Consider the following 27584-nt stretch of genomic DNA (forward strand, 5'->3'; position numbering starts at 1 on the left):
AAAAACACCGAGACATTAAAGTTCAATATTCACTCTTTCTCCAAATACAAAAAGCTGTTACAATTCAACTCAAAACAAAGCATGTGCAAAGTTACAGAAACTTAGACATTGTATAAAAAGTTACACATTTAAGATGATTTTTTATTTCTCACCTGGATTGAGCAAAGAAATTGTTATCTTGATGAAATATTAACAGCTGCTGACCCACGGTAAAAAGTTACATAAAATCTAAAAAAAAAGCATAATTACCATAAAACAGCCATCTCCCCTCCCTCTAGGTTTGTTTTAAAATGCTTTGCAGAATAGATGAATAAAACACCTCCAGGAAAGATTGACACTGAACTGCAGTCAAGTCTTGGAAGTTCTCACTAGCACGATTGTGTAGCACGGGGAGGGGGGAGAAGGCTATCAAGGGCCACAGCTGACCCTTTGCTATTGTAGATTTCAAACAAGGAGAGTCCTGGCCTGGCAGCACAGTACCTAGAACAGGGGGATGGTTAAGATCCTACCATTTTAAGAGTCAAAAAATAGAAAGGAGATGGTTTTAAACATGTGGCGAGAAATAATGCAACTTTCTTACAGGGCAGGAAGAAGGGAGCATGCCGTTGTCTGTCGAGAGTGTACAAGAAACGCATTCATCGTCAAAACTACAGATAGAAAACAAGGGCTGTGGTTCTACTTCCCTTGCCTGTTCCCAGAGGTGGCCAGGAACTGCTCTGACGGAGCTGCTGAGTGAAACGCAGGGGTGCCTCGAGGGGCTGCAGGCCGCTCCCAAAGGAAGACGCAGAGGTGGGCTCTCCTTAGCTCCCGCTGGTCTTCACTGAGTGCTGGAGCCTCCCTGGGAGCTGCCGGAATAGCTCCCGTAGTCATAGCTGCCGTAGTAGGGAGGCCACTGACTCTGGTTCTGATAGTACTGGCTCCACTGCTGAGCGTACTGAGGGGAGACGACAGAGTTAGAGCTGGGCAAGGGGCCTGCGGGGTGGGCAGCCCCCAGGACAACCAGACCAACGGAGGCTGTGTTTGTGCTGTTCCAGAGCACCAATGGGAGCAGACGGGGTTTCATGACCCTCCCCTCTGCTAGCTGGGGGAAAGCCAGAGTGACTTCCTTTGCCCAGCGCTTTGATCTGCTAAGCACGGGAGAAGGGCTGCCCTCCTGCTGCTGCCGCACTCGGCGCTAGTCTCCGAGTGCCTGGACTAACCTGCCTGGTGCTCCGACGGGGACTTGCTGTGTACCTGCGCTTTCTCGGGGGAGGCAGGGCAGGGAGATGAGTCCGGCACTAAGCCGGGGGAATTTGTTCCTCAGTCTGGGAACGTGCAGAGGACATGCTGGCTGCTGCCCCACAGAGCTCACCATGCCCGCTGCACCCGTGGAGTCCAGTCACAGATCAAGCCAGGCTCGGAGAGACCCTCCGGGCGCCCAGCAGCTTGGGCACGAGATCCTGAACTGGGCAGCCGGGAAGACAGGCCTGATGTGCTTGTATCTCCAAGGAGACGTGCTGCTGCAGATCTGCAGCCCACAGCATCGGACCACCTGCCACTCTGGGGCAGGCACACGGCTGTAAGCAGGGCCGTCCCTAGTGGTCAAGGAGCCCAGGACGTAGGCACCGAGGCTCTGATCTTCTCCCCTCAGGTCATGCCCAACCCCATCTCTTCCCACCCCCACTCCGCCTCCTCTCCTGAGCGCGCTGCGCCCTCCCCCCTCCTGATGCTGTGAAACATCTGACCTGTGGTAGGCAGCAGGCGCAAGAGGGAGAGGAGGTGCTGACGGGCAAGGCCAGCCAGTGAGTAGGAGGCGCTGGTGTAGAGCGAGCTTTTGGTAGGGGTTCTCCAGCCCCACAGAGTGGGACCCCAGAACGCAGGGCCTGGAGGAGTCACCCCGATTTGCCATAACCAGGGGGCAGCTCTGGCTGTAAGCACCCAGCCCATGATGGCCCTGGCTCGTAGGAGCTGTTGCAATACTCAATTGCCACAGAACAGAGAGGCCTAGGGCTAGGCTCCCTGGGACAGAGTATCTTCCCTAAAGTACCGTTCACACAAGCACACTCTGAACGACTTGCCCGGGCGAGGGCCTCTCGCATGGATCCTCCGGGGCAATCAGGAGGAGCGGGGAAGCCAACTCCTCAGTCAGGCTGAGTTGGAAAACACAATCCCAACTAGACGTACAAAATGACAGGCTCTACATTTGCTGTTCCCACTCCAGAGAGAGATCTTGGAGTCATTGTGAAGAGAGCTCTGCAACCAGCCACTCGATGTGCAGTGGCCGTAGTGAATCATTCAGAAAGGGAGAGAGAATCAGACAGAGAACAGCTTACTGCCTCTATACAAATCCATGGGACACCTGCATGAAATACCCTGTACAGATGTGGGCGCCTCACCTCAAAAAGAGAGACTGGAACTGGAAAAGGTTCAGAAAAGGGGCAACAACAACAATGCTGAAGGGTTTGGAACAGCTGCCACATGAGGACAGAATAAGACCAGGCCTTTTCAGGTTGGAAAAAAGACAACTAAGGGAGGATATGAGAGAGGTCTATAAAATCATGACTGGTGTGGAGAAAGTACATAAGGAAAGATTATTTACTTGCTCCCATGACACAAAAACTAGGGGTCACCAACTGAAAAGAATAGGCAGCAGGTTTAAAACAAATAAAAGGAAGTATTTTTCCACACAACATAGACTCAACCTGTGGAACTCCTCGCCAGAGGATGTGAAGACCAGGAGTAACAGGGTTCAAAAACAGAACTGGGTAATCTCATGGAGGTCAAGTCCATCAATGGCTATTAGCCAGGACGGGCAGGGATCGTGTCCCTAGCCTCTGTCAGGGCTAGGAGTAGGCGACAGGAGAGGGATCACTGGATGATTCCCTGTTCTGTTCACTCCCCCTGGGGCACCTGGCATTGGCCACAGCCGGAAGACAGGACACTGGGCTGGATGGGCCTTTGGTCTGAGCCTGTCTGGCTGCTCTTACGATTTCTGTAATAGCATTAGAGACTGAATGGACAGCCAAGAATGGCTGCTAGACGTCATCTTCTCAATCTGCCCCAGGGACCCTGCAAATATTTCACTAACCCTCCCCTCCGCTGACAGCAAGGAGAGGTTCTGCGACTGGCCCAAGGTCCCAGGAAATCTGGGTGAGGCTGGGAACCACTCTTCCACGCCTACAAGCATCGATTCATGCGATGGCTGGACACCCCCTTTGCTTATCCTCCGTCTAGGGATCGCTCGCTGCAGTGCCCGCCCCCCACCTACCTGTTGGTATTGGTTGTAGTTCTGCTGATTGTAGGTCGGCGGTGTCGGCGGTGGAGGCTGGGTGTAGCTTTGGCTGTAACCACTGTAACTTCCATAGGTGTAGTTGGGAGTATACCCTCCTCCTTGGGTGTAGCTTGCCTGGGTGTAGGGCTGGGGGTAAGTTGGCTGTAAATGAAAGGGACAGGTCTGTTTGCCCACGCTGCCCAACAAAGCATCTTACAGGGAGCGGGTGAACCGTGAGCTGCCGTGGGATGCCAGGCGTGAAACGTGCCTGCCGGGAGGGCTCAGGGTGACCCGAGTGCGCCTGTCTGGATCAGAGACGTGCCTGCTCTCTGTGCAGCGACTGCACTCCCGCGGCTCCCGCTGGAGAAGCAAGAGCACAACCAGCCAAGAAAGAGAAGTGCCCGTCGCTCCGGGGGGGGAATTGAAAACTGCAGATGGACTCGGACCTCCGGCAGCCCCTAGTTTATGGTTCACACAGGCCTGCGACCGGCCCCCAGACCCCTCCCCACGCCCACTGCTCGTCTGAGCAGCAGCGAGCGCCCCCACGTTCAGAATGAGGGGACGTGTCGCTCGAACAAGGGGAAGTGGTAAATCTCAGGCAGGAGGGAGCACTGCACATGCTGCTGTTTGCAACTAGGAAGTCCTGGGAAGGGGGGGGGGGGGGGCGAGAGACAAAACCCGACGTCTGCCACGTCTCCGAGATACTCCCGAAGCTGCCTGAGGGGCAGGCGCACACAGCACGGAACCGCTCCCCCTGCAAGTCCCGTGGGAGAGTGGGAGGGGTTTCGGTTCCTGTGCACATGCCTGCTCCGGGATGCTCCAGCTCAGGGCACGCTGCCATTTCCTGGAAAACGGAGGTGGTGGGGGTCGACTTTCCAGAGTTTGATTCAGTGGAACGTGGAGGGTGCCGTGCCCCCGCCCACACCAGGACTCTTCCTCCTCACGAGAAAGGGACATCGACCCCCCCCCCCCCATGAGGACGGCGCCCGAGCTTGGCTTACGGCACATCCACTCCAGCTACGTTTTTCTGTCACTGGAATCGCGAACCTGGAGCCGACCTTTGGCCGCAGTGTGGACCTGGCCTACGCGCCCCTTCATTTCTCAGCTCAGCAACACAGAGAGCAACGCGCCCTCTCCGAGCCAGACCCTCCCCGCGCTCGCTCCACCCCTGGGCACTGTCTCCCTGGGGAGTGACTAGAGAAAGAGCCAGCCGGTGGTGGCTGGCACCAGGGGAAGGAGACCAGGGCCCCGGTGCTGTGACCGGCCAGATCTCAAGGGGTTCTCTGACCTGCTGCTGTTGCGGCGGACTGTAGCTGCTAGGGGTGCTGCTGGTGGTGGGGGGCGTGCTGCTGGGGGGCTTGTAGCTACTTTGGTTGCGAGCGGGGCTGTAGCTGCTCTGCGGCTGCGTGTTCCGGCTGTAGCTGCCCCGGGGGCTGGAGTTGTTGTCTCTGGTGCCGCTTGTCCACCGATTCTGGGTGTAGCTGCCCCGGTTGAAGCCTAGCAGAGAAAAGCAGGGGCTGTCAATGGGAGTCACCCTACGCCCAAGAGGAACAAGACTCCCCGCCAAACCCTCGTGGCTATGTACACGCCTGGGTCCAGCCCCACTCGCATGGAATGGGCCCTAAGGAATGGGCCCCCCTCCCAGCAGCTCCCCCCCTCACACCCAGCAGCTCTGAGGAGGATCCCTGCTGCTCAGATCCCCAGACTGGCCCCTGGCTTGGCACCAGGGGCTGCAAAGATCCCCACCAACCCGCCTCCCCGTCCATGGCCCAAGGGCGGCAGACCCAGACGCTCCCTGCCCAAAGAGTCTGCAGCCTCACAGTATCGGCAACCCCCTCCATGGATGAGATGGGAGCCCCTAGGCCCCATGGGCAACCCCGGAATCCCACAGCTCCCCCACGTGGGCGGCCACAGCTGAGACTCTACCTCCTCCTGTGCCTCCTCCGCTGCTGCCGCCGCTGCCGCCGCCACCGCCGCCACCGCCTCCTCCGCCGCCCCGGAAGCTGCCGCCGCCACCGCCGCCGCCGCCGCCGCCCCCTCGGTTCTGGAAGCCGCCGCGACTGCCCCCTTGCGGGCCGCCCCCGCGGCTGTCGAAGCGCTGGAAGCCGCCCCCTCGGCCCCGGAAGCCGCCGCCCCGGTTGTCAAAGCGTTTCTCTGGCGGAGGCCCAGCTTTCTTGCCCTCCTCGTTGTACTGCTTCACCAGCTTCTCGGCCTCGTCCCGCTGCACCTCAATGTAGATCACCGCGTCCAGGAAGTCGCCGGCCTCTGGCAGCGTGAAGTTGGCTGCATTGTGGGCCCGGCGAGAGGGCGGAGGAGAGAAAACGAGAGACGTGAACTAGCGAGCAGCAGCCTGGAAAGCTGGAACCAAGCTGCCTCGCACGGGAGGCCAAGCCTGCGCCATGGCATCGGACCGCCAGAAAGGAGGCGAGAGAGTGGAAGACAGAAGTGAACAGGAAGGGAAGAGACACCATAAACCAGGCAAATAACGTCCGCATGACGCCATCCCCGGAGTGGGGGACACACACTCCAGTCTCCATGGCACCCAGCGTCCCGCTAGCAAAACCAAAGGCTGCGTCCAAGCACCGGTCACCTCTCCTGCCCCCTTGTGTCCAGCTGAGAAACGGAGCCAGAGAAGAACCAGGCTGGTCACTTTCATCTGGACAGAAGCAGGAGTCTGCTGCGAAACAGCAGCCGACAATGGGACAATGGGACGGGACAGGCCCCCAGCCTGGCTCCGATTACTGGCTCACCACGAAAGGTGCAGAACATTATTTTCCCCCACTGGAAAGAAGTCAGTTTGGGTTTACAGCATCTCTCATTAAGGACAGAGGAGAGGCCCAGGGGAAGAACACATGGAAGACGGCGACAAGTGAGACGAAAGGAGGACAACAGAGCAGAGGGTCAGCATTTGAAACCAAAAATAAATCTCTGTCCAGCTTTTAAACAACAAAACCAGGTGCTGGCCGCGCGTGGTTTGTGGGTCGGTCGGTTTGTTTCTAGACTCCTACCTTTCATTTCTAACACAGCATGATCGGGCACATCCTTCCCCTCCTCATCTGTGCGCTTTATTGTTCGATCTTTTAAATCCTCATCCGTGGGACAAATTACAATAGCCTTGCGTTGGAAACCTTCAAAAGGGCGCATTTTTCGTCTCTGGGCAGATCCATACACATTTGTCTAGCAGTGGTGACAAAGAAGAGGCAAAAACCGTTATTTGGCGTTCTCGTTTTCAACAGAGCATTGTGGCCTGCAGTGGTGAAAGACGACATGGCGCCCCCGCCCCCCTAGATGGTTGAGGACCCTGGACAACTAACCTACCTTTTAAGGCGCAGAAGCCACATGAGGGGGCGGGGGCGGGGGCAGGAGGAGGGCAGAACACCTATATCTGGGACGTTTTGCAATTCAAATGAGATCTTTCATTGCGTTGCTCCCCCCCGGGGAGAGCCATGACTCCGAGGGGCTGCGCTCTGCTGGCGTTAGAAACAAGCCAGGGACCTGGAAGCCGGACCGGCTCAGCGCAAGCCAGAGAACTGAAAGGAACGTTTGTCTGCGACACATGGGAACCCACTGTTCAGATCTAAGGCCCGAGAGGCATGGTTGTAGCACAGGGTTGTGTCTGGAATCTAGGCGTGACCTGGACATCTACGCCGTAAGTGTGACGTCCATCCGAGTCCCCATCTACCGTGGGCTTAGCCCCTGTACCACAAGGCTGGCTAGAAGCAGAAAGGGATTTCACATTTTTAGGCTCTAAAGATAGAATTTTGGGGAGGAAGAAGCGGTTCCACCGGATGCTGGGGAGCCCTCTGCTGGAGACGGGGCAGTACTTCAGAGCACGATGCTTTATGGGAGATGGGGAGAATGAGCTGGAGAAAATCCCAAACAGGAGGGTTTGAAGAGGTGACCCAGGAGGAAAGCTGAGGGAAGGGGGTGGGGAGGACGGGACATGACCTGTCTTCAAATGGGTCCCAGGCTGTTCTGGGAGTTCCAGGCAAGGTATCCGGGACAACTGGCCCGAGAGTCGGAAAGCACAGGCCCGGAACAGGTGCCCTCGGGAGGCTGTGGAATCCCCAGCAACTGAGGTTTTCAAAGAAAGGGCTGGACAAACGTCTGCCCGGGCTGGTCTTACCTCAGCCCCATTTCTTTTATGCTACGCTGGAGGAGTAAAGATGCGATGCTGGCGACGCCCGCGGCCCGTGCGCTTTGGAACCACGGCTGGGGAGAGAAGGGGTCGCCCTCCTGTACGCCGGGCGTTCAAGAGTGACCGAGAAGGCGAAGGCTCTAAGCAGACACAAGAGAGGACCCCGAGGCTGGTGGCTGGAAAAGCCGGCACCCAGCGAGCGTGCCCTGGTGCCAGGGGTCTGCGCTCGGGGAGGCCCCCGACGGCCTCGGCTGTCACAGGCATTGCAGCAAGTCCCTTTCCCCACATCTGCTAGTTTAAGGAAGGAGCCTCCCCACAGCTCTCATCACTAGGAGGGCAGCAGGGACAGGACCTCGGAGTCTCGTGCGTTTCACTGGACTCAAGCGATCGAGCAGCAAAGGGACCCAAAGCCCCCGGTTTAACTTGAACCCTACCAGAAAGCGACATTTAGCTGGGCTGCTAAGCCAAAAGCATGTAGATCCCCTGGGGTTATTGAAACGATTCTTTCCGTGATTTTAATCAAGGACGTTTCCTGACAAGGTCTGGCTTTGCCTTGAGCCTTCGTTTTACAATGGGAGTTATTGTTTAATATACCATGGGAGTCAGCGTCTCCCCCTAGGGATTTCAGGGCTACAGGCATGAGCACTGTTGGAGCAGAGATGCCAGTCCCCGCTGCAGTAACGCAGGCGTTATCTAGCCGGTGTAACCCAGCTGTGAGGGCGGTGTTGGGCACAGCCCATTGGGCCTCTTTCAGCGGCAGCTGCACGTGTTCAAGGCTGGTGGTGAGCGGGGGAAAAACGCCAGGCAAACGCCCGTCCCTGCTCCTAGCGGGGGCAGAACACAGGCAGCTGGGAGAACCTCTCGCTGCAGCCAAGAGACAAGGGGAGGGGGCGGCGCTCACAGGCACTGCCAGAGGGCAACAGTCAGCCCCTCCAGCTCCTAGCATTCATTCAAGGCAGAGGGACACCCAACGCTGAGCCCGCACCCTGCTGCCAATTACAGGCAGCCGAGCAACTCACCGCATGCCCCAGGTACCTCCCAGCCTATTTGATGGCTCAGCAGAAGGGGCAAAGCCCCTCCCCTACAATTGAGGGAGGGGCCACAGAACGGAAAGACGGGGAAGTTCAAAAGGGGGCCCTGAGCCCCGGCTCAGCAAGGTGCTCGGGCCGGACACAGCACACAGCTCCATCGCTGCTCTCCCCAGCCCCCTTGCAATGGGCTGAAGCCAACAGCATGGCAAACGGCCCATCCCTCGCTCCACGGGTACACCGCCGAGGCCCCGCCCTGGATAATGCTGAGAACCCAGAGGCCTGGACGTCTCTTTGCAACTGGGGATCTGCCTCCTGCCGGGAAGGGCTGGGTGACACCTCAGAACGGCCGGAGGTCACGCACAAGCCCATCCCACAGACCCGCCTGCCCCTCAGTACGCGCACCGCAGCCAAGAGCCGCAGGGCTCAGCACTCCCCATGAACTGGTCTTTCCCTTCCAGGGCCCAGGGCTTCGTGTCTTGCTCACGCTTCCAGCATGGGGTTTCCCAAGAGGCTGAAGGGCCTATTCCTCCCACAAGGCAGCGGGTCTAGCCATGGAAACTGGGCTTGGGGGATACGGGCCAGACCCTCACTCGGTGTAAATCAGCGTAGCACCATAGGCATCTAGAGAGCTGCAGTGTTCTACCGGCTCCTGTATCGCTCTCGGAGCGCCAGCTCGTCGTCCACGTTCTCAGCATGTCCCTTTGGCGCTCATCAGAAACAGTCTGGCCAGGCAGGTTTTGGCCTCTCTTGCCTGGCCACAGCTGGATCACTTGGTGCCGTGCTCCGACTGGCTCTCCTGAACCCGGTCTGCCAGGGCTGGCACAGCCGGACGTCTCCCCTAACTTCCGCCAGGAATGGGATGATTCAGCAGGCCACGTTATTTTCTCAGGGCCAGTCTGGACCACGGTGCAATGGGGCTCTGTGCTAACGGAGGCAAGGAGCCAACCAGGAGCCGCAGCGAGGAGCCCACGAGACTTTCAGCCACACACGCAAGGAGCTTTGGGACGGAACAGCACAAAAAGTCCTAAAACAGCTGCACATTTCTGTGGGGAGCCCTTCACCAGTTTCAGCTGCTCGTGGCTGTTGCATACAGATGCAACTGACAGCCATCTGACAAGCCTGGCACCTCTGTCAGTAAAGGTTTTGGAAAAAACATTCAACCCTCATCTGCACGATGGGGGCACAGTTGATCTGTAAACACACTTGGGGAGAGGAATTTGCCTTTAGCACAGCACAGCAGCTTACATAAAACCTCGGTGGCATCCACACGGCAACACACAGCAGCTCGCAGAAAGACCGTTCAGTGGACAATCTTTTTGGCTTTGTTCTTCAAGAAAGTAGGCGCCACCTCTTTGCACTTCTCCAGTGAAAAGGGACCGTTCTAACTACAACCCAAGAAAGCCCGAAAACAACGCTCGCCCAGCGCAGAGCTGCCTGAAGAGTGAAAGCTCTCAGTCCTCATGAGTTCACACAGGACCTTGCCGTAGCCACAGCGCCATGCTGGGCTGCCTGCACGCTTCAGACTTTATAGTAGTGGAGTGAAAATATTCTCTCTCCCCCAAGGAAGCAGCCAGCAGCAGCAACACATGCTTCAATGTTTAACACAGCAGCAACCTCCACGCCACGTGGATCTGGAGTCTCATGCTAAAATCAGCAGGCGTGAAATGCAACCCGCTAAAGAGCTGCACACTTCCTCCCCCCACACATCACCCGCTGTTTGCGTGGCTCCCAGCTCTCACTTGTCGGCTCAAGGCAAACGTGGTCAATACTGTACACGGAGAGAGGACTCGAGATCGGCGTGTTAGGCGGACAAAGCAAAGAAAGATCTCATTTGGGCCCCCGCTAGGCCAAACTGGGTATGGGTCTGGTTTCTTCAAGCCTCAGACACCCTTCATTTCAGGGCTATTATTCAGGCTCAGGGCTGTGTACACAGCAGCGCTCAGAGATACGTACAGGTCAGTTACACCTGGGCCCTAGATAGCAGGGACAGACTGACCCAAGTGCCACCATCAAACACGGGGAACACAAATGTGCCTTCCTCAAGGGAAGATGCTAAATGCTGCCCCCATCTGAGACAACCCCATCAGCAGTGGGTTAGCGAACAGCATCTTCCTACAGCCACGCTGGCCCAAAGCAAGTGTCTGCATTACGAGTTCTGAGGGGGCACCCCGAGGGGTGCACAGTGCTACGTGTTGCTGGGTCTGCATTACGAGTTCTGAGGGGGCACCCCGAGGGGCGCACAGTGCTACGTGTTGCTGGGTCTGCATTACGAGTTCTGAGGGGGCACCCCGAGGGGTGCACAGTGCTACGTGTTGCTGGGTCTGCATTACGAGTTCTGAGGGGGCACCCCGAGGGGCGCACAGTGCTACGTGTCGCTGGGTCTGCATTACGAGTTCTGAGGGGGCACCCCGAGGGGCGCACGGTGCTACGTGTTGCTGGGTCTGCATTACGAGTTCTGAGGGGGCACCCCGAGGGGCGCACGGTGCTACGTGTTGCTGGGTCTGCATTACGAGTTCTGAGGGGGCACCCCGAAGGGCGCACGGTGCTACGTGTTGCTGGGTCTGCATTACGAGTTCTGAGGGGGCACCCCGAGGGGCGCACGGTGCTACGTGTTGCTGGGTCTGCATTACGAGTTCTGAGGGGGCACCCCGAGGGGCGCACGGTGCTACGTGTTGCTGGGTCTGCATTACGAGTTCTGAGGGGGCACCCCGAGGGGCGCACGGTGCTACGTGTTGCTGGGTCTGCATTACAAGTTCTGAGGGGGCACCCCGAGGGGCGCACGGTGCTACGTGTTGCTGGGTCTGCATTACGAGTTCTGAGGGGGCACCCCGAGGGGCGCACGGTGCTACGTGTTGCTGGGGAAGCATTACGAGTTCTGAGGGGGCACCCCGAGGGGCGCACGGTGCTACGTGTTGCTGGGTCTGCATTACGAGTTCTGAGGGGGCACCCCGAGGGGCGCACGGTGCTACGTGTTGCTGGGTCTGCATTACGAGTTCTGAGGGGGCACCCCGAGGGGCGCACGGTGCTACGTGTTGCTGGGTCTGCATTACGAGTTCTGAGGGGGCACCCCGAGGGGCGCACGGTGCTACGTGTTGCTGGGTCTGCATTATGAGTTCTGAGGGGGCACCCCGAGGGGCGCACAGGGCTATGTGTTGCTGGGGAAGCATTACGAGTTCTGAGGGGGCACCCCGAGGGGCGCACGGTGCTACGTGTTGCTGGGTCTGCATTACGAGTTCTGAGGGGGCACCCCGAGGGGCGCACGGTGCTACGTGTTGCTGGGGAAGCATTATGTGTTCTGAGGGGGCACCCCGAGGGGTGCACGGTGCTATGTGTTGCTGGGGAAGCTACCAGCAAGACCATCAAGACCCCGAGGTGCTGGGCTCTTCAGAACAGGGTCTTGTGTGTTTTTTCAAAGCCTCCAAGCTCCTTTCCTATTGAAGGGAATGGGCTCTGAAGAGCCAGCCTTGAGGCTGAAGTCTGCATGTGTACGGAAGAGAAGACTGAGTCCTATCAGCCGGGCTCCTACTCACCTGGGCTTGCCTGTTCTTCCCAGGACACCCACCCCCACCAAAGACAACAAAGTACTCACCGGCTGTCCTTACGCGCCCCCGGCAACGTCCAGAGACCAGCACTCACCTCAGCCTATCTTCCCAGGCCCCAGCCGCATGGCCACTTACCAATTTAGTTCCACCAGCACGTTCGGCATGTTGACCTGCGTGCGGCTAAGCCAAGGGGCGTGTCCTGGGACTCACCGTGGAACGTTTGCAACCTCGTTTCCCTGGGACGCACTGCACGGCGCCCGACACCCGGCAGGCATGTGTGGACGTGCACCGGGTAACCCTGCGTGTGCCGTGCGCCCTCGGAAGGGCTGGCTCGGGCAGGTGCCAGGGAGGTGGCCGGGCCAAGGACTCTGTACCTGATCCAGGATGTAGTTGCGTTTCTTCCGGGCGGCGATCTGGATCAGGCGGTTCAGGCACTGCGTCGCTTGCTGGATGAGCACGTCCCAACGGCCTGCATAGTTGCGCTGGCGGCGAAGTCCCATCACCTTAGGGGAAGATACGGGGACAGGTTAGAGCGCGGGCTCTGAGCTGCTGCGCGCAGTGAGATCTAGTGGTTACAGCACAGACAGGGAGCTTGGATGCCTGGGTCCATCCCCAACTCTGACAGGGGAGCAGAGTCCAGTGGTCACAGCGGGGGAAGGGGAGACGGACGACTTGAGGCCCGGATGCCTGGCTCCACCCCCAGCTGTGTGCATACATTGTTTCCCTCCTTTACACCAGGACAAAACCCATGTCACTGCGCAGCGAGTCCGAGGGCCACTCGTAGATGAAGCTCTCCCAGGACTGCAGGGCTCCCTCCATGTCTACACAGGAACAACGGCTTTCCAGCGGAGCCCCTGCTAGCGGAAGGGGCTCCGTCCCCAGCGTGAGGTGTGTGACGGCGCGTTGGGGGTTCCCCGTCTCCTGCACCCCGAAATGGCACAAACAGACTTCACCAGCCGGTGGAATAGAGGAAGTTTATTGCCTCTCCAGGATACAGCACAGCACAGATGTAGTCTGGTCCCAGAGCTGGGCTAGGATGCCTCAGGCCCCCTTGAGATGGGGGTGACTGGGCCCCTAAACTCCAGCCCCTTCTCCTAGGCTCTCCTCCATGCTCTCCCACAGTAACTAACTAAATCCCTTGCAGCCCTGCCCCCCCCAGTCAGGGCCGCATTCCACCTTCCTTTGTTCCTCTCCATGGGGGGTGTCTGGCCACTGGTTCAACCAGTTTGGCCTTACCTCTGCCTAGCGATGTTTTCCCTGCTGGGTCTTGCTCCAGACAGCAGGGGTCACCACAGCCCAGCAAGTACCCCCACTACGTCACAAGGTGTTTAGCTGCTGGCGAGGGCTCAGCTCTTACCCGCATCTTATCCATGATGGCGTTGGTCCCCAGGATGTTGTACTTCTTTGCTGGATTGGCAGCCGCGTGCTTTATGGCCCACGTGGTCTTGCCAGCAGCAGGCAGCCCCACCATCATGAGGATCTGAAACACACCCACAGGGCACCAGCTATCACAACAGCACAGTGTCCCCTCCGCAAGGCAAAACCTCCTTGGAGGGAGACAAGACACCATCGTACATGAGGAAACGGAGGCAGAGGCAGGTAACTGACTTTGCTCAATGTCAAGCTGAGCGTTTGGCCCCACAACCCCAAGGCTTCTTCCCAAGCTATTTTCTCCTCCCCCTCCCTGCACCCGTCCAGTCTGGTATCCAGTGCTTGCCCCTCCCCTCTTCAAAGCCAACACACACACAGAAGCGCAGCAGGCGCCACGTCTGAGTCTGGATTAGAACCCCAGAGCACCTGACTCCCAGCCCATGCTGGAGAACTGCCATTCCAGCAGCTGACCTGAGCTATGGTGCTTTACATCAGGGCAACGGTTACTAAAAACCAGTATTTGCCCCTGCTTCACAGCAGGGCCAGCCCCTGCCAGTGGGGCAAGTAGCCCCGGATGGGAGTGTCCTGTCCCAAGTTCTGAAGCAGCAGACACTGGCCGCAGGGGGCAAGAGGGACCCTGGGCCAGGTCCTCTCTCACGGGAACGGCAGGCAAGAAAGATGCCTTCCCTCCAATAACCTCTGACCCTCCCCTCTGCCCTGACAAGGCACTCAAGGGCTAGGCGGCCGGCTAGCAGACTTGTGTGTGGCTTTCATGCGCATGGTAACAGTTCAGATAGCCCCAGTGGGCTCCAGCCGGACACGCAGCCGGTCAGCGCCCCACGGCAGGCAGCGTGTTCTGTGTCTAAGCAGTGCCGGGCCGGACACGCAGCCGGTCAGCGCCCCACGGCAGGCAGCGTGTTCTGTGTCTAAGCAGTGCCGGGCCGGACACGCAGCCGGTCAGCGCCCCACGGCAGGCAGCGTGTTCTGTGTCTAAGCGGCGCCTGGCCGGACACGCAGCCGGTCAGCGCCCCACGGCAGGCAGCATGTTCCGTGTCTAAGCGGTGCCTGGCCGGACACGCAGCCGGTCAGCGCCCCACGGCAGGGAGCGTGTTCTGTGTCTAAGCAGTGCCGGGCCGGACACGCAGCCGGTCAGCGCCCCACGGCAGGGAGCGTGTTCTGTGTCTAAGCAGTGCCGGGCCGGACACGCAGCCGGTCAGCACCCCACGGCAGGCAGCGTGTTCTGTGTCTAAGCGGCGCCTGGCCGGACACGCAGCCGGTCAGCGCCCCACGGCAGGCAGCGTGTTCTGTGTCTAAGCGGCGCCTGGCCGGACACGCAGCCGGTCAGCGCCCCACGGCAGGCAGCGTGTTCCGTGTCTAAGCGGCGCCTGGCCGGACACGCAGCCGGTCAGCGCCCCACGGCAGGCAGCATGTTCCATGTCTAAGCGGTGCCTGGCCGGACACGCAGCCGGTCAGCGCCCCACGGCAGGGAGCGTGTTCTGTGTCTAAGCAGCGCCTGGCCGGACACGCAGCCGGTCAGCGCCCCACAGCAGGGAGCGTGTTCTGTGTCTGTGCGGCGCCTGGCCGGACACGCAGCCGGTCAGCGCTCCACGGCAGGCAGCGTGTTCTGTGTCTAAGCGGTGCCTGGCCGGACACGCAGCCGGTCAGCGCCCCACGGCAGGGAGCGTGTTCTGTGTCTAAGCAGCGCCTGGCCGGACACGCAGCCGGTCAGCGCCCCACGGCAGGGAGCGTGTTCCGTGTCTGCGCGGCGCCTGGCGTGAGGCAAACACCCACCTCACACTCTGCTTTACTCTTTGGTCCGAGGGTCCCACGGATGCGCTCGGGCAGCGGGACGTGCTGAATGAAGGTGAAGCCTTGGGGGACTGGGAAGTAGGTGTCGTCTCGCTGCCCAAAGTTGAACTCGATGGCGCAGTTCTTCACCAGGACGTGGGGGAAGAGGGCCTGGCCGCCCAGCAGGTCCTTCCGCACCCGATAGGCCACGCCCAGCCACTTCCCGTTCTTCATGAAGGACATTTCCACCTCCTCCCCACACTCGAAGTCCTAGCGCCAGGGGAAGTCAGTGTAAATGCAGAGCAGGGGCAGAGCAGACAGGTAGTTGCCATCTGAGCAAGGCACACCAGGGCACCAGAGAAACTGCATAACATCAGAGCCCCCCACCGACACAGCCCCCCAGCGTCACGGAGGTGGTCTGAAAGCACCTGCTTCCCGCACTCCCTCAGGGCTCCGCCGATGCAGCTCTGGCAGGGGAATTATCCGGAGGGCAAGCTCTGAGGTCAGCCAGCTCAGAGCGCACAGCTCCAGTGAGGACGCCATGTGCTCCCGGTGCTTCTGACTCAGGCCCTAACCGAACCAGCGTGTGTCTGGGCACCCTGGGGAGTGTGTGGAAACGTGGCTTCCCAGCGAAAGCTGACCTAGAGCAGGGGACTCTCCCCATCCCCGCCCAGGTGCTAATGACTCTGGCCTAGGGGCGGCAGATCCGACGCTACCTGCCCTGCCAACGTCTCGGGGGTTAGCTGGTGCTGAGGACACAGGAAGGGGCAGACTGCCTACTGCAAGAGCAGACTCAGCGCGCAGCCAGAGGCAGAGAACAGCCGGGAAGCGGGGGGGTAGCTGCTCCCTGAGCGCTCGGTTACAGCCGCAGGCACTGCTGGTGAGAGCAGCAAGCACAGCGCGGTGCCCCTTAGAGCCCACGGAACAAGCCAGCGTCTATGCAGCCTCCACCAGCCGTGGGGCTCTGGCTCCCTCTAGCGCCTGGACCACGCGCAGACGCACATTCGAAGTGGATGCCTAGAGACGAAGCCCTTTTCCTCCTGCTCACGGGTCCTAGATCCCACGGGCGCAGGTTCAACCCCACCACGGCTTTCCTCACACAACCATGGTCGGGCAGCGTGGCCATCTGCGACTCCCCAGGGTGCCTCCGAGTCCATGGGACAGGGGGGAGGGAGTGTTTCCTCAGCCCCACGGGAGACAAGCGGTGCACTCTGGGGAACCACAGGGGGATGGGAAAGAGGCCGAGGAAGGACGGTGCAGTGGGTAGGCCACAGGCCTGGGAGTTGGCAGAGCTGGTGCAAGTCCCTGCCGGGTCCCAGACATGGCTCCCTGCCGGGCGACGGGGTGTGGAGAGAACAGCACATGGTAACCAGGGGAGCGCCAGTGCCGAAGGCAGCCGGCTCCAGGACTCGTGACAGCGGTGGTGCCGCCTCCGGGGACCCCGGCAGCCAGGGTCCTTTGAGAACAGAGCTGTGGAGCAGGGAAGGGGGAGGAAGCTGCTGCGGCTGCTCAAAGCTCCAGCACAGGATGATGGAAACCCAGCGTCTGAAGAGCGGCTCCGACAGGTCCCCAGGGCTGCGTGGTGGGAGGCTCCGTCACAGGCCACGTGGAAGGGGCGCACACTGGAGTGCCAAGAGGCAATACTCACAACGAGGCAAGTGATGACGTCGTTCTCGGTGAATGTTTCGCCGTAGTTCTCGAATTTACAGCTGCTGGATTTCTTCCCGGTGCCGCCGTAGCCATAGGAAAAGGGCTCTTCTCCTGCAGAGAGGCCACGGCGGGGATGAGCCGCAGCAGCCCACACCCCTCCCCTCTATCTGCCCCACTCCCCCACACGCCCCTCGCGTACTGGGGCCCCACACTTATCTGGCCCCTCTCCCCCAAGAGCTTGAACAACCACAGACAGCTGATTTGTGGCAATCCAGCTCTGGGAAGGAGGGGGAGGAGCAGGGATCAAGTGACTCAGGCAATTCACGTGCTCCCAAAGTGCTGGGAGGGAGGGAGAAGGCACAGAAGTGTGTGTCTCCAGGGTGTGAAAGGCCCATGGGGCAGAGAGCAGACAGATCAGGACGCCCACCACTGATCCAAGGGGCTCCCTTGGGCACAGCCAAGTCAAACAGGGTCGCACACCCCCTAATCAAAAGCTACAGGCTCTTACTGGCAGGCCTGGTAGGAGGCGAGGAGTCTCTGAGGCGGGGGGCAGGAAGGCCCTACCTCTGAGCCAGCCATCCCCGAAGAGCAGCCATGACTTGGCCAGATCAGGAGCAAACCAGCAGCTAAAGAACATCCCCTTGTAAGCAGCGAGTGGCAGGACAGTCCTCCCGCCCCAGATAGGGACACAAGCACCTGGCTGCCATGGCAACCGGTGCCCAGGTGATCCGTGACATCAAGGACTAACGTGACGTGTCTCACAGGAGTCACGGGGTGGCTCTTACCTAGTTGGGTGCTGCAGGAATCCAGGGACCAGCCAATGCGCACGACGTGAGGGTCGGGTTCTGTGGAAGGAAGGTGTTTGACAGAGATCTCTTCATTGATCTGGGGATAGAAAACAAGGTTGAAATGGCCTTCAGGCCCCAGACAACTGCAGAGTTCACATCTGAAAGTCAACGCCTGGCGCAGGCTGTTCAAGAACCAGGGACAGACACTTTGCAAGCCTCACAAGCCTGTCTCATCTAGAGCCAGGAAAGCAGAGACGTGGCCCCGAATTCAGGGTGTGTCACAATCAGAGGTTCCACAAAGACCGCTTAGGAAACCAGTTTTTAAGCAATGGGTGTGCCCCAGAGCATCTGCAACGGAGCCACCGAAGCGTTGTGCTGGGACACCGTTCTTCAAGGCCCTGCAAAGAAAATCTCACTTGCTCACCCCTCCCTACACAGACCTTTCAAAGCCACGGGTTCTGGGGCAAGCCCTCAGACCAATTTCCCAGAGTCAGCCTAGACTCAGTAAAACACGGGGCTGGCAGGGACCTCGAGGGGACGACTGCTCCATCCCCACCCCAGCACACCTCAAATTGCCGTCGCTGACACTCTTCTGGCAAACGGAAGGGAAGTTGCAAAAACTGTCTTGGAATAAGAGGGGGGTCGACGGGGCAAGGGTGCAAAAGGCACTAGCACGCCAGAGCCTAGGAGCCAGCGGAAAGCAATTAGAAACTGGCCAGGCTATTTTCACAGGCCAAGCTGAGAGAAGCACCAGATGAAACGATGAGCTTTTAAAATGCTTCTTTGCCAGCTTCCTGCCTCTCCGGTGGGGTCAGAAGATTTAGTTCAGCACCGCTCAGAGGAGCCAGCGGCATGGGTTGTGGGAAAGGATTCTCTGTGTCCCATGAAGCAGCACTAAGAAACAGGCTAGGCATGACCGGAGCTAAGCTGATGTTTGAGTTTCCAGTTTACTAACTGGAAGTCTTCTGCCCAGCTCACACACTGTGATGAATGGGGGAGGAGGAAACGGACACACGGACGGACAGACACTGTGCTGGGCATAAGGGGGAAGGCTCATGAAATCAGCGACCCGGGTGAGAGGAGATCTACCCTGCCTACTGTTTCAGTTTGCGACTCCCAGGACAGACGGTCTGGCTTGACAGATGGCCTAGGACGTCCCCCAACAAGTGCGTGGAGGTCTGGGCGCGCTGGGCGGAAGATGCTTGTCTCCTGCTCCAGACAGCTTTATAGGGTTGGCTTTTGGCCGCCTCACACGGAGCTTTGCAGAGCCAGGAGTGAACCGAACGCGCTGCTACAGGAGTGGGCTGGTAGTTGGATTAACCAGAGGCCAGAGCGGAAAGAGCGACACAGCTTTGCCATGTTGCCACAAGCGAAACATGGCCCACTTGGGACCCAACACAAGAAGCCTGATTGAACCGGCCATCCCTCCCATGCACACACGCTGTGATCTGCAGGGACACAGTGGGCTCTGACATGGAGTCTCACCCCAGGCCCAGGGCTAACACCACACTGAAACAAACTAAGGCAGTTGTCCCCCCCTCTCCCTTAGGACACTGTCCCAGGCTCTCTGCCCAAGCCTGCAGACTACCCTGCATCTTTTCACACTTTGGTCATGCTCCGTGCTAAGCAACTTACATGTTTATGAAGTTTTAGAGACTTTAGAAAAATGAACCAATAGATTTTGGAGGCCAAGATACTGTCATCAGGGGGGAAAAATCCCAGGTCACCAAGCCATCAAAGCTGGCCCAATTAACCTCTGCTGGAGGGATAAGGCCAGACTGGAGTCCTCAGCCCACCCCAGGAGTGGTGAGATTTCAGTCTAAGTCTGCTCACAGTAAATAGGAAGACAACTTGGAGGCCTATGTCACGTAAGGAGAGCAGAGGGTTAAGACGAGGACTGAATGGCCACCACCCGTCAGCTGGGCACTTCCGTGGGATAAGGAGATTGGGTTAACGGTTAGGCATGCCTCTAAGCAGTTGAATGAAACCTGCATTCTGTTAAAAACGTCACAGTAGCCTGGTGTGAGAGGGAAGCTGTGTTCTGTGTCTACTGTGTAGGCTGGAATGAGAACAGGCACGAAGGCTGAGTGTCGACTATGATTTCATGTTCCTCTTTCCCATTGGTGCAGCTCAATATTCAGATGAGACATTAGAAAGCTATTTGTTGTTAGACCTATTCACGGCCATGTCCTGTTTCCAGCCAGAAACGCCCCAAATCCAGTTCTTTCTCCGCTGAAAGATCGCTAGCACATGGAATCTGACATGGACGTTCAAGGCGAGTTGCACGTTACTGGGACGGCACGTGCTGCTCTTACCTTCATCTCGTAGCAGACTCGCCCTTGCCTCACGCCGTAGGTGGCTCGGGCGCCTGACCACAAGTAAGCAAAGCCTTCTATGGTCAGCGGGTAGCCGCTGTATCGGTCCCTGGCAACTTTGAAATGTAGGTCGCAGTTATCTAGAGGACAAGAAGGGCCGGTGTTAGCCGGAACAATACTGAGGCGATCGGTGCACTGGACTGGCTAAGAACTGGATGGCTTGGTCTATGCCTACAGCACTCCACACAGCCAAGTTTTAGGGTGTTACCTTAATACAGTAAGCCTCTATTCTTGGTGCTCCCCCACCCTGACCTGCCAGTCTCTCTCATCCACCTGTTACACCTCGCCTTAAGACAAGGAGGAGCCTGAGTTAGACACTGAGGGGAAGGAACGGTTGTTTACTTTGTTTGCTGCATGCCTAGTGCAGCTGGGCCTTTCAGTTTGACTCTCAGCTCCTGCACAAGCCAGATCCTGCCCACAAGATGGGCATAACCAAGCGCCTGTCCCTGCTATAGGCAGCTGGTTTTAAACAAACAAAAGCAAGTTTTTCTTTGCACAGTGCACAGTCGACCTGTGGAACTCCTTGCCAGAGGAGATTGTGAAGACTAGGACTTTAACAAGGTTCAACAAAGAGCTAGATAAATTCATGGAGGTTAGGTCCATCAATGGCTACTAATCAGAATGGGTAGAGATAGTGTCCCTAGCCTCTGGCAGAGGCTGGGAATGGGCGGCAGGAGAGGGATTGCTTGAAGCTTCCCTGTTCTGTTCACCCCCTCTGGGGCACCTGGGATTGACCGCTATTGGCCAACAGGACCCTGGGCTGCAGGGACCTTTGGTCTGACTCCATGTGACCGTTCTTATCTCCCCGCCCTCCCCCCACCAGACTGTTGGGTGCAATCAACATGCTGCAGAAGGGGGGCAATGGACTGATGGGGCCAGACAAGTGCTGGAGAGATCATGACATCTCAGAGGTCTGAACAATCAACAAGGGAGCAGGAAAGTCTGTGCTCATTAACAGGGCTCGCCAAGCGGCAGTGAGCCCCGCTCGCCAGCCGTGTAGAAGTGCACGCTGTGCGTGTGCAGACGGCGCTGCGCAGCCATGCCGGGCTAAAATCTACTCGCCACAGGCGAGTAGACTACATTAACTGTCGAGCCCTGCTCATTAACACCCATCAATCAGAAGAGGAATGAGTTGCGGGAAATGGTCTGGCCTGTGTTAGCCAGGAGTTCAAACAAGAGGGTTACAATAGCTCCTTCGAGGCACGGGATCTCTCATTTCCAAGACGTAAGCACCAGAGAAAGGCAGCCTGTGTCAAGGGCATAATAGCCCTGCTCCCCAACCCTCGGTAGGCGGAAGGACAGCTCCCAGTATACTTTTGGGACCCCCACAACTCCTCCAGTCATGCCAGAGAAGTCTAGTCTTGCTATCCTGGATAATGTCCAAGCTGAGAAGCAGGAAGGAGGAGACCAATTAAAGGTATTTGGGGTGCAGGATGTCACCGCTCTCTGACCCTTAAACTCACATGTATCAATGGCCACTAGCGTCTCATCAAACTCTTCTTCGTCATCTTCTGCAGGAGGCTGAGGCGACCGGCCCCTAGAACAAAAACACCAAGGCACAACTGTGGTTCATGTGTCAACCTGCAAGGCAAAGCTTTGGGGACAACAAGCAGCAAGCAAGCTGGGGTTTAAGAGGCGGCAGGTTTCACTGGAACAGAATTGCTTATGGATTTGCAACCAATGCTGCCTCCAGTCAAAGCAAAGGCGAACAGGCTCGCTGGGAATGCTCTTCCCCACCACTGAGAGCTCCCACGTTTTCATCACAGGATGTTACATGGAGCCCTGCACCCAGCGCAGTTACTGATCTCTACAAACCGTGTGTAACCCGTCACCGATCAGAAGGGTGAAACTGACACACCAGTGTCAACAATGACACAAGGTGCGGGGAACACAGAACCAGACCTATTCTTAATACGCACAGGGCCCTTTCAGTCAGCAAAGAGCAACAAACAGACTGGGTGAAAAAATTGCACACAATCACTTTCTCAAATATAGGCAGGCTCTGCAGAATTGGATCGCTCTTATTTTGAGGGGTAATACAGTGGGTTGCTTTTATTTTTTTTTTACGTATTTAAATGTTCATAATTGAGGGAAAATCTGAAGGGTTAGACAACACGGCCATTGGACAATTATTTAATAACAGCAGACACTGGGATGCAAAAAGTTAAAAAGCCTTATAAAGTTATACCTTTATTGTCGAAATATACCACATAAACACGCGGAAATTAATCTAATAAGTTCTCTAGCAGCGTTTCTTACTTTTCCTATATTGATCAATGGATTTTTCCCCAGTCTGTGTGTTTGATGAAATCGATCGTTACCAATTTTTACGGATAAAAATCGAATCCTTAGAAGCTTAAACACAGGCGAGAACATGCCCCCAACAAGAACAGCAAATAATTCCAACAGGAGAACCCTCCCTCATGTTTTCACATGGAGCACGTGCAGCTGCTACAATATTTGGCCCCTCTCTAGCACTTCCTTCCTAAGGAGCTCAAAGCTCTTTAGAGGGGTGATTTTCCAGTTCTCCCTGCTGATCACTAATGAGGCTCCACAAGATCCGCACATAACTATGTGTTGTTCCAGTTCTAGGCATGGGAAGCAGACACAGTGAATGAGTTGACCTTGGTCAGTGGAAGCCTCCACTCTAAATGCCCCATCTCCTTCTGCCCAGCTCTGAGACTTAAACACAAGGCATTTTTCCCTCTCTGCTGCTGCGCAAGATGAAAATCAACATTTAGAAGAAATCCACTGGACCGAAGCTCCGGAGCCAGATTCCTGCTTTACGTGGGACACTTCACTCTGGGAGGCTCTTTGTGATCGCCCCCATGACGGGATGCTCAGCATGCTGGAGGATTCATAAGGAACAGCCCCCCAAAAGCCCAACCTTTAGATCTCACTAAAGCACTCTGTAGCAGCAGGTCTTCAAGCGCCTTACAAAGGACATCAGTATCACTGCCTCCCTTGTGCAAGTGGGTAAACTGAGGCACGGGACAGCATGACTTACCCAAAGACACCCAGTCGCAGAGCTCTACCGCTAGGTCACACTGCTCCCCCAAGGATCAAAAATGTACAAGCAGAGGGAATGGGTGAGATGATGGCTGGTCTTTGGCCAAGGCTTTGACTGATCTAACCAGTTACACTCTCAGCTCTTTCTAAACTCAGCTTCAAGGAATCTCCTCCGCCCCGGCCCAGGTATAAACATCTGGAACCACAATAAGCCAGAGACTCATCTGAGTTTCCCATTGTGAGCTCACCTCTTATCTTCCCGGTGTTCGTAATACCCTCGTCCTCGCTGCTCTTCAAAAGGCCTTTTGCGACCCTGTGGTGGCTGCTGCTGTCTGGGCTGAGATGGATCAGGCGCATTGTAGCTAGAGGGAGGCGCGTTATAGCCAGCAGTGGGGGCGCTGTAGCCAGAAGTGGGGGCACTGTAACTGGGGGCGTTGTAGCCAGAGGAGGGGGCATTGTAGCTAGGGGCGTTGTAGCCAGAAGCAGGGCCACCATAGCCAGGAGCTGGCACGTTATAGCCAGGAGCCGGTACATTATAGCCAGGAGCTGGTTCTTCTTGCTTTACTTCTGTCTTCATCTCTGCATTCAAAACAGGCAGTGAGATTCAAATATTCCTGTCACCCCTGAAGAGACGGGGCTCTTACTGAGAGCTGCTCAATGGTAACAACCCACTCCGCTCCCCAGGCTAGTTTTGCTATGATCATTTATCCTTTGCCCCAGTGTGATTAAAAGGAATTAGTTCGCAGAGCCCCATTTTTTCCTATTCCTAACCACACGCTCAGGACCAAGTCTTGACGGTATATTGGTCCCAAATCTTTTCTAGCCCTCTTACGCTGCCAAGGACTGCAACTTTGGGGGAGGACAGCAAGCAAGCTGGGGAGCACAGAAATGGCATTTTAAGGTCTGATGTCTTGACAGGACATCCAGATACTGTATCACCGTGGGAATCAAAATCAGTTTTCCCAGGAATTGCAGAAATCGTTTCTGGTCTTGAACAACCTCACGATGCTCGACTATAACTATGCCCCAATTGCTAGCATGGTGTTTTGCAGAGCTGTCTAAGAACAGGCTGTTTCAAGTCTCAGATCAGTGCCACTTTTGTCCCTCTGTCTCAGACTGAAACCAGTTCTTTGGTCACACAAAACAATGGGGCAATACAACTGGAAACTCCTACCAAAGCCTTACGTGGCACAGAGCCTTCTAAGGTTGCAGAGAAGGGAGGGGAGGAGAAGAGGACCAAAGAGCTTTCTTCTTCTGGCAGGGACAGGTGCTCTCGTGAAGGAAAGCTCTAGGCCCCACGGTGACTTACGGCAACAATTACATGCCCATTTCCTATAATCTAATTTGCCAGAGTCTTGCTGATAAGGCCGACTTTAAGAGGACCGTTACCTGAGTGTAAGACAGGACGCTCGTGGTCTAGAGGTCTCCTCTCATACTTCGCTTCGTTTTCCTGTTTAACATTGCAGTGCTCGAAGGACTGATAACCCTGGGGGTCATTCTGATGAGTATTGTTGTCAACGCCATCTTCAAACAGAAACAGGCACGCATTATAGCAGTTACTTACAACAGATTGTAGCTAAGATACACAGAGGAAACCGGTGAATGTTAGCATTTTATCACCAGGGAATCGGCGCCTGCAACTTTTGGGATCTACACACAGAGAACTCACAGGTCTGTCAAGGCGCACTCTCAAAAAGCTATCGCGAAATCAAAGAGCCAACCATCTGCTCGCTGCAAAACAAGCATGTGTTTCAGTGGCAAAACTCTTCTAGTGCAAACTACCCCTTTTGAACTAAAGGCAACGAAATCCCAGTGTCAGGCAAATCTAACCCACGCTCCAGCAAACAATGACAGACAACACTCCCTACGCCTGCAGGACTGAACTGTGACCCTCACGTCTAGCAAAGGAAGTTTACTCACTTGCGTGTAGGACTGAACTTGTAGTTTACTTTCCAAGAACTACAAAAAGCAAAAGTGAAAGTGGCTACATCACCTTCCAGGGGAAAGACAAATCAGTAAGTTTTGGTCCTCAGAGGTTGTCCAATTCACACAAATGGTACAATAAGAGCATCTTAGCACAGAACCAAAGCAAATCAGCATTCTCTAGCGCATGGGTTCCCAAACTGGGGGGCATGAAGACATTTCAGGGGGGACATGAGGCGACACAGCCCCCCTGGTCCAACCCCCCCAAGTTGCTGCTATTTTTGTTTTTCGGACCCGGTCAGTTCCCTCTCCCCCCTTTTTTTAGCTTAACAAGTTTTGCTGCTATGGGGTGTGTGTGTGTGTGTGTGAGGGTTTCTCAAAAATCAAAAAGGGGGCGTGATGCCAAAAAGTTTGGTAACCACTGCTTTAGTGAAATATTGAAAGGTGGCTCATCCGCTATCACACCGCATGCCAGAAAAGCACAGAACCAGTCCCGGTACGAGATGCACCATTAGGAGGACAAAAGTATGCCTCCAATGGACAACAGCAAGCAAGCAAGCTTGCACATGCTTCCAAGCACCTGAGATTTAGGGAGCATTCCCACACGTGGTTTGACGTGTAATACAGCAAAGAGATAAGATGACTAGCAAGTCCAGACCCATACATACTCCCAGTGCTGAACCCCGGAGGGGCAGTTCAGTTTCTGTCTTTTAAGCTCAGTCTCTTGTATGAAGCAGAACTGATCAAATGTGTATCCAAGCTATTTATGCACGTGCGCACACAGCTCCTCCAGCCATGCACAAACATCGCAGTGGACAGCAGACGAGATGTGGCTCTACGGTACTTGCCAACCAGTCTATGGGAAACAGACCCTAACCACCAGGGGAATTGGGGGAGGGGGGGAACAGGACCTGACAGAAGCCTAGAGGATCTCTCAATGAATAGGCTGGCAGGATCCCTACCTGCCAAAATCCATCAACAAGGAAACAAGTGAGGAACAGCCAAGAACTGACCCCTCTCCAGATAGAAATAAAACCAGCCATGGGATGCATAAAATAAGCACCTATTGCTGACAGAAAGCTACCTCCTTTCCTCATGGGAGAGGGGAAGGCAGAAGTCTCTTGGGTACATCTACACACACCAACTCCCCTGCGTCATTACAAGCCGGGTGGGAGCAGTGAGCTGGGACTAGAGCCCAGGCTACCGGCACCCTCAGCGCTGGGATCACATGACCCGGAGCCAGCTTGGCACATCGTATCTGCCCACCCTGATGCCCCTTCCCAACCAGAGGCTACGGGTGTCCCCAACAGCTGTGAGCCTAAATGCCCCAGTGAAAACCCCAATTACACCAGCGGGCCAGGCCAGGCTGTTATGCAGACATGACCCTCCCCCCGGGGAGAACAGGGCCTAGGGGCTTTAGACACCTACCCAGACCAGAGGCTTTAGAAACCCACCGCCCAAGGGAGGGCAGGGCCTAGGGGCTTTAGAAACCCGTCGTCCCAGAGAGAACAGGGCCTATGGGCTTTAGAAACCTACCTAGCCCAGATGCTTTAGAAACCCAGTGCTCCGGGGAGAGCAAGGCCTAGGGGCATTAGACACCTACCTAGCCCAGATGCTTTAGAAACCCAGTGCTCCGGGGAGAGCAAGGCCTAGGGGCTTTAGAAACCCATCGTCCCCAGGGAGAGCAGGGCCTAGGGGCTTTAGAAACCTACCTAGCCCAGATGCTTTAGAAACCCAGTGTTCCGGGGAGAGCAAGGCCTAGGGGCTTTAGAAACCCATCGTCCCCAGGGAGAGCAGGGCCTAGGGGCTTTAGAAACCTACCTAGCCCAGATGCTTTAGAAACCCAGTGTTCCGGGGAGAGCAGGGCCTAGGGGCTTTAGAAACCCATCGTCCCCAGGGAGAGCAGGGCCTAGGGGCTTTAGAAACCTACCTAGCCCAGATGCTTTAGAAACCCAGTGTTCCGGGGAGAGCAAGGCCTAGGGGCTTTAGAAACCCATCGTCCCCAGGGAGAGCAGGGCCTAGGGGCTTTAGAAACCCATCGTCCCCAGGGAGAACAGGGCCTAGGGGCTTTAGGCACCTAGCTAGCCCAGAGGCTTTAGAAACCCACCTCCCCGGGAAGAGCAGGGCCCAGGGGCTTTAGAAACCCAGTGCTCCGGGGAGAGCAAGGCCTAGGGGCTTTAGAAACCTACCTAGCCCAGGGGCTTTAGATACCCACCGCCCCAGGGAGAGCAGGGCCTAGGGGCTTTAGAAACCCATCGTCCCCAGGGAGAGCAGGGCCTAGGGGCTTTAGAAACCCGCAGGGCCCAGTGGCTTTAGAAACCCGCCGGGCTGCCCGACAACCCTGGGCGGGGGGGAGGCTCTTCACCGCCCCCCTCGAGGAGCGAGGCCCCGCCCCCGCCCGGCTGGCCCCGCCCCCGCGAGGCGCGGGTGAGGGGCTGCCGCCGCCGGGCCCCGTTCCCCGCCCGCGGGGCCCCCCTCACAGTGTCCGTCGGGCGCCGGGCCGCCCGCCCGCCGCGCCTCCTCGGCCTCCAGCGCCGCCTGCAGCCGCTCGGCCAGCTCCGCCTTGAGGCCGCGCGTGTCCAGCCCGCGCCGGCCCAGCTCCTCGCGCAGCTCGGTCACCCGCAGGCGCCGCACGTCCATGGCGCCGGCCGCGCTCCGAGCCCCGCGCTGGGCCCCGGCTGCCCGGCTGCGGGCCCGGCTCAAAATGGCCGCCATCGCC

The 27584-nt window shown here is 57.1% G+C and overlaps 1 protein-coding gene across 1 annotated transcript; it reads right to left on the reverse strand.

Moving 5' to 3' along the window:
* Window positions 1-15: 15 nt before the first annotated feature.
* Window positions 16-27576, reverse strand: HNRNPUL1 (heterogeneous nuclear ribonucleoprotein U like 1). The gene is made up of 15 exons (XM_075917831.2): window positions 27346-27576; window positions 24332-24466; window positions 23191-23521; window positions 21397-21470; window positions 19874-20013; window positions 17556-17655; window positions 16769-16881; window positions 15124-15390; window positions 13319-13441; window positions 12336-12464; window positions 6259-6427; window positions 5177-5533; window positions 4539-4747; window positions 3248-3412; window positions 16-934 (listed from the first exon to the last, which is right to left on the reverse strand). Exons 1-15 carry the CDS (start codon window positions 27503-27505, stop codon window positions 818-820), a joined length of 2589 nt encoding a protein of 862 aa, XP_075773946.2. The 5' UTR covers window positions 27506-27576; the 3' UTR covers window positions 16-817.
* Between the last annotated feature and the right edge of the window lie 8 nt (window positions 27577-27584).

This window comes from Pelodiscus sinensis, chromosome 18, assembly GCF_052426305.1.
Source record: "Pelodiscus sinensis isolate ZL-2025 chromosome 18, ASM5242630v1, whole genome shotgun sequence".
NCBI lineage: Eukaryota > Metazoa > Chordata > Testudines > Trionychidae > Pelodiscus > Pelodiscus sinensis.

What these genes read in the sequence shown, in the direction of transcription:
- HNRNPUL1 (XM_075917831.2), bottom strand. Translation starts at nt 27,505, where the DNA reads ATGGACGTGCGGCGCCTGCGGGTGACCGAGCTGCGCGAGGAGCTGGGC. An exon ending in GCTAGTGGCCATTGATACAT is followed by an intron (nt 20,014 to 21,396) that starts GTGAGTTTAAGG and finishes CTTGTCCTCTAG; the next exon opens with ATAACTGCGACCTACATTTC. An exon ending in ACGTCATCACTTGCCTCGTT is followed by an intron (nt 15,391 to 16,768) that starts GTGAGTATTGCC and finishes CCCTGGCGCTAG; the next exon opens with GACTTCGAGTGTGGGGAGGA.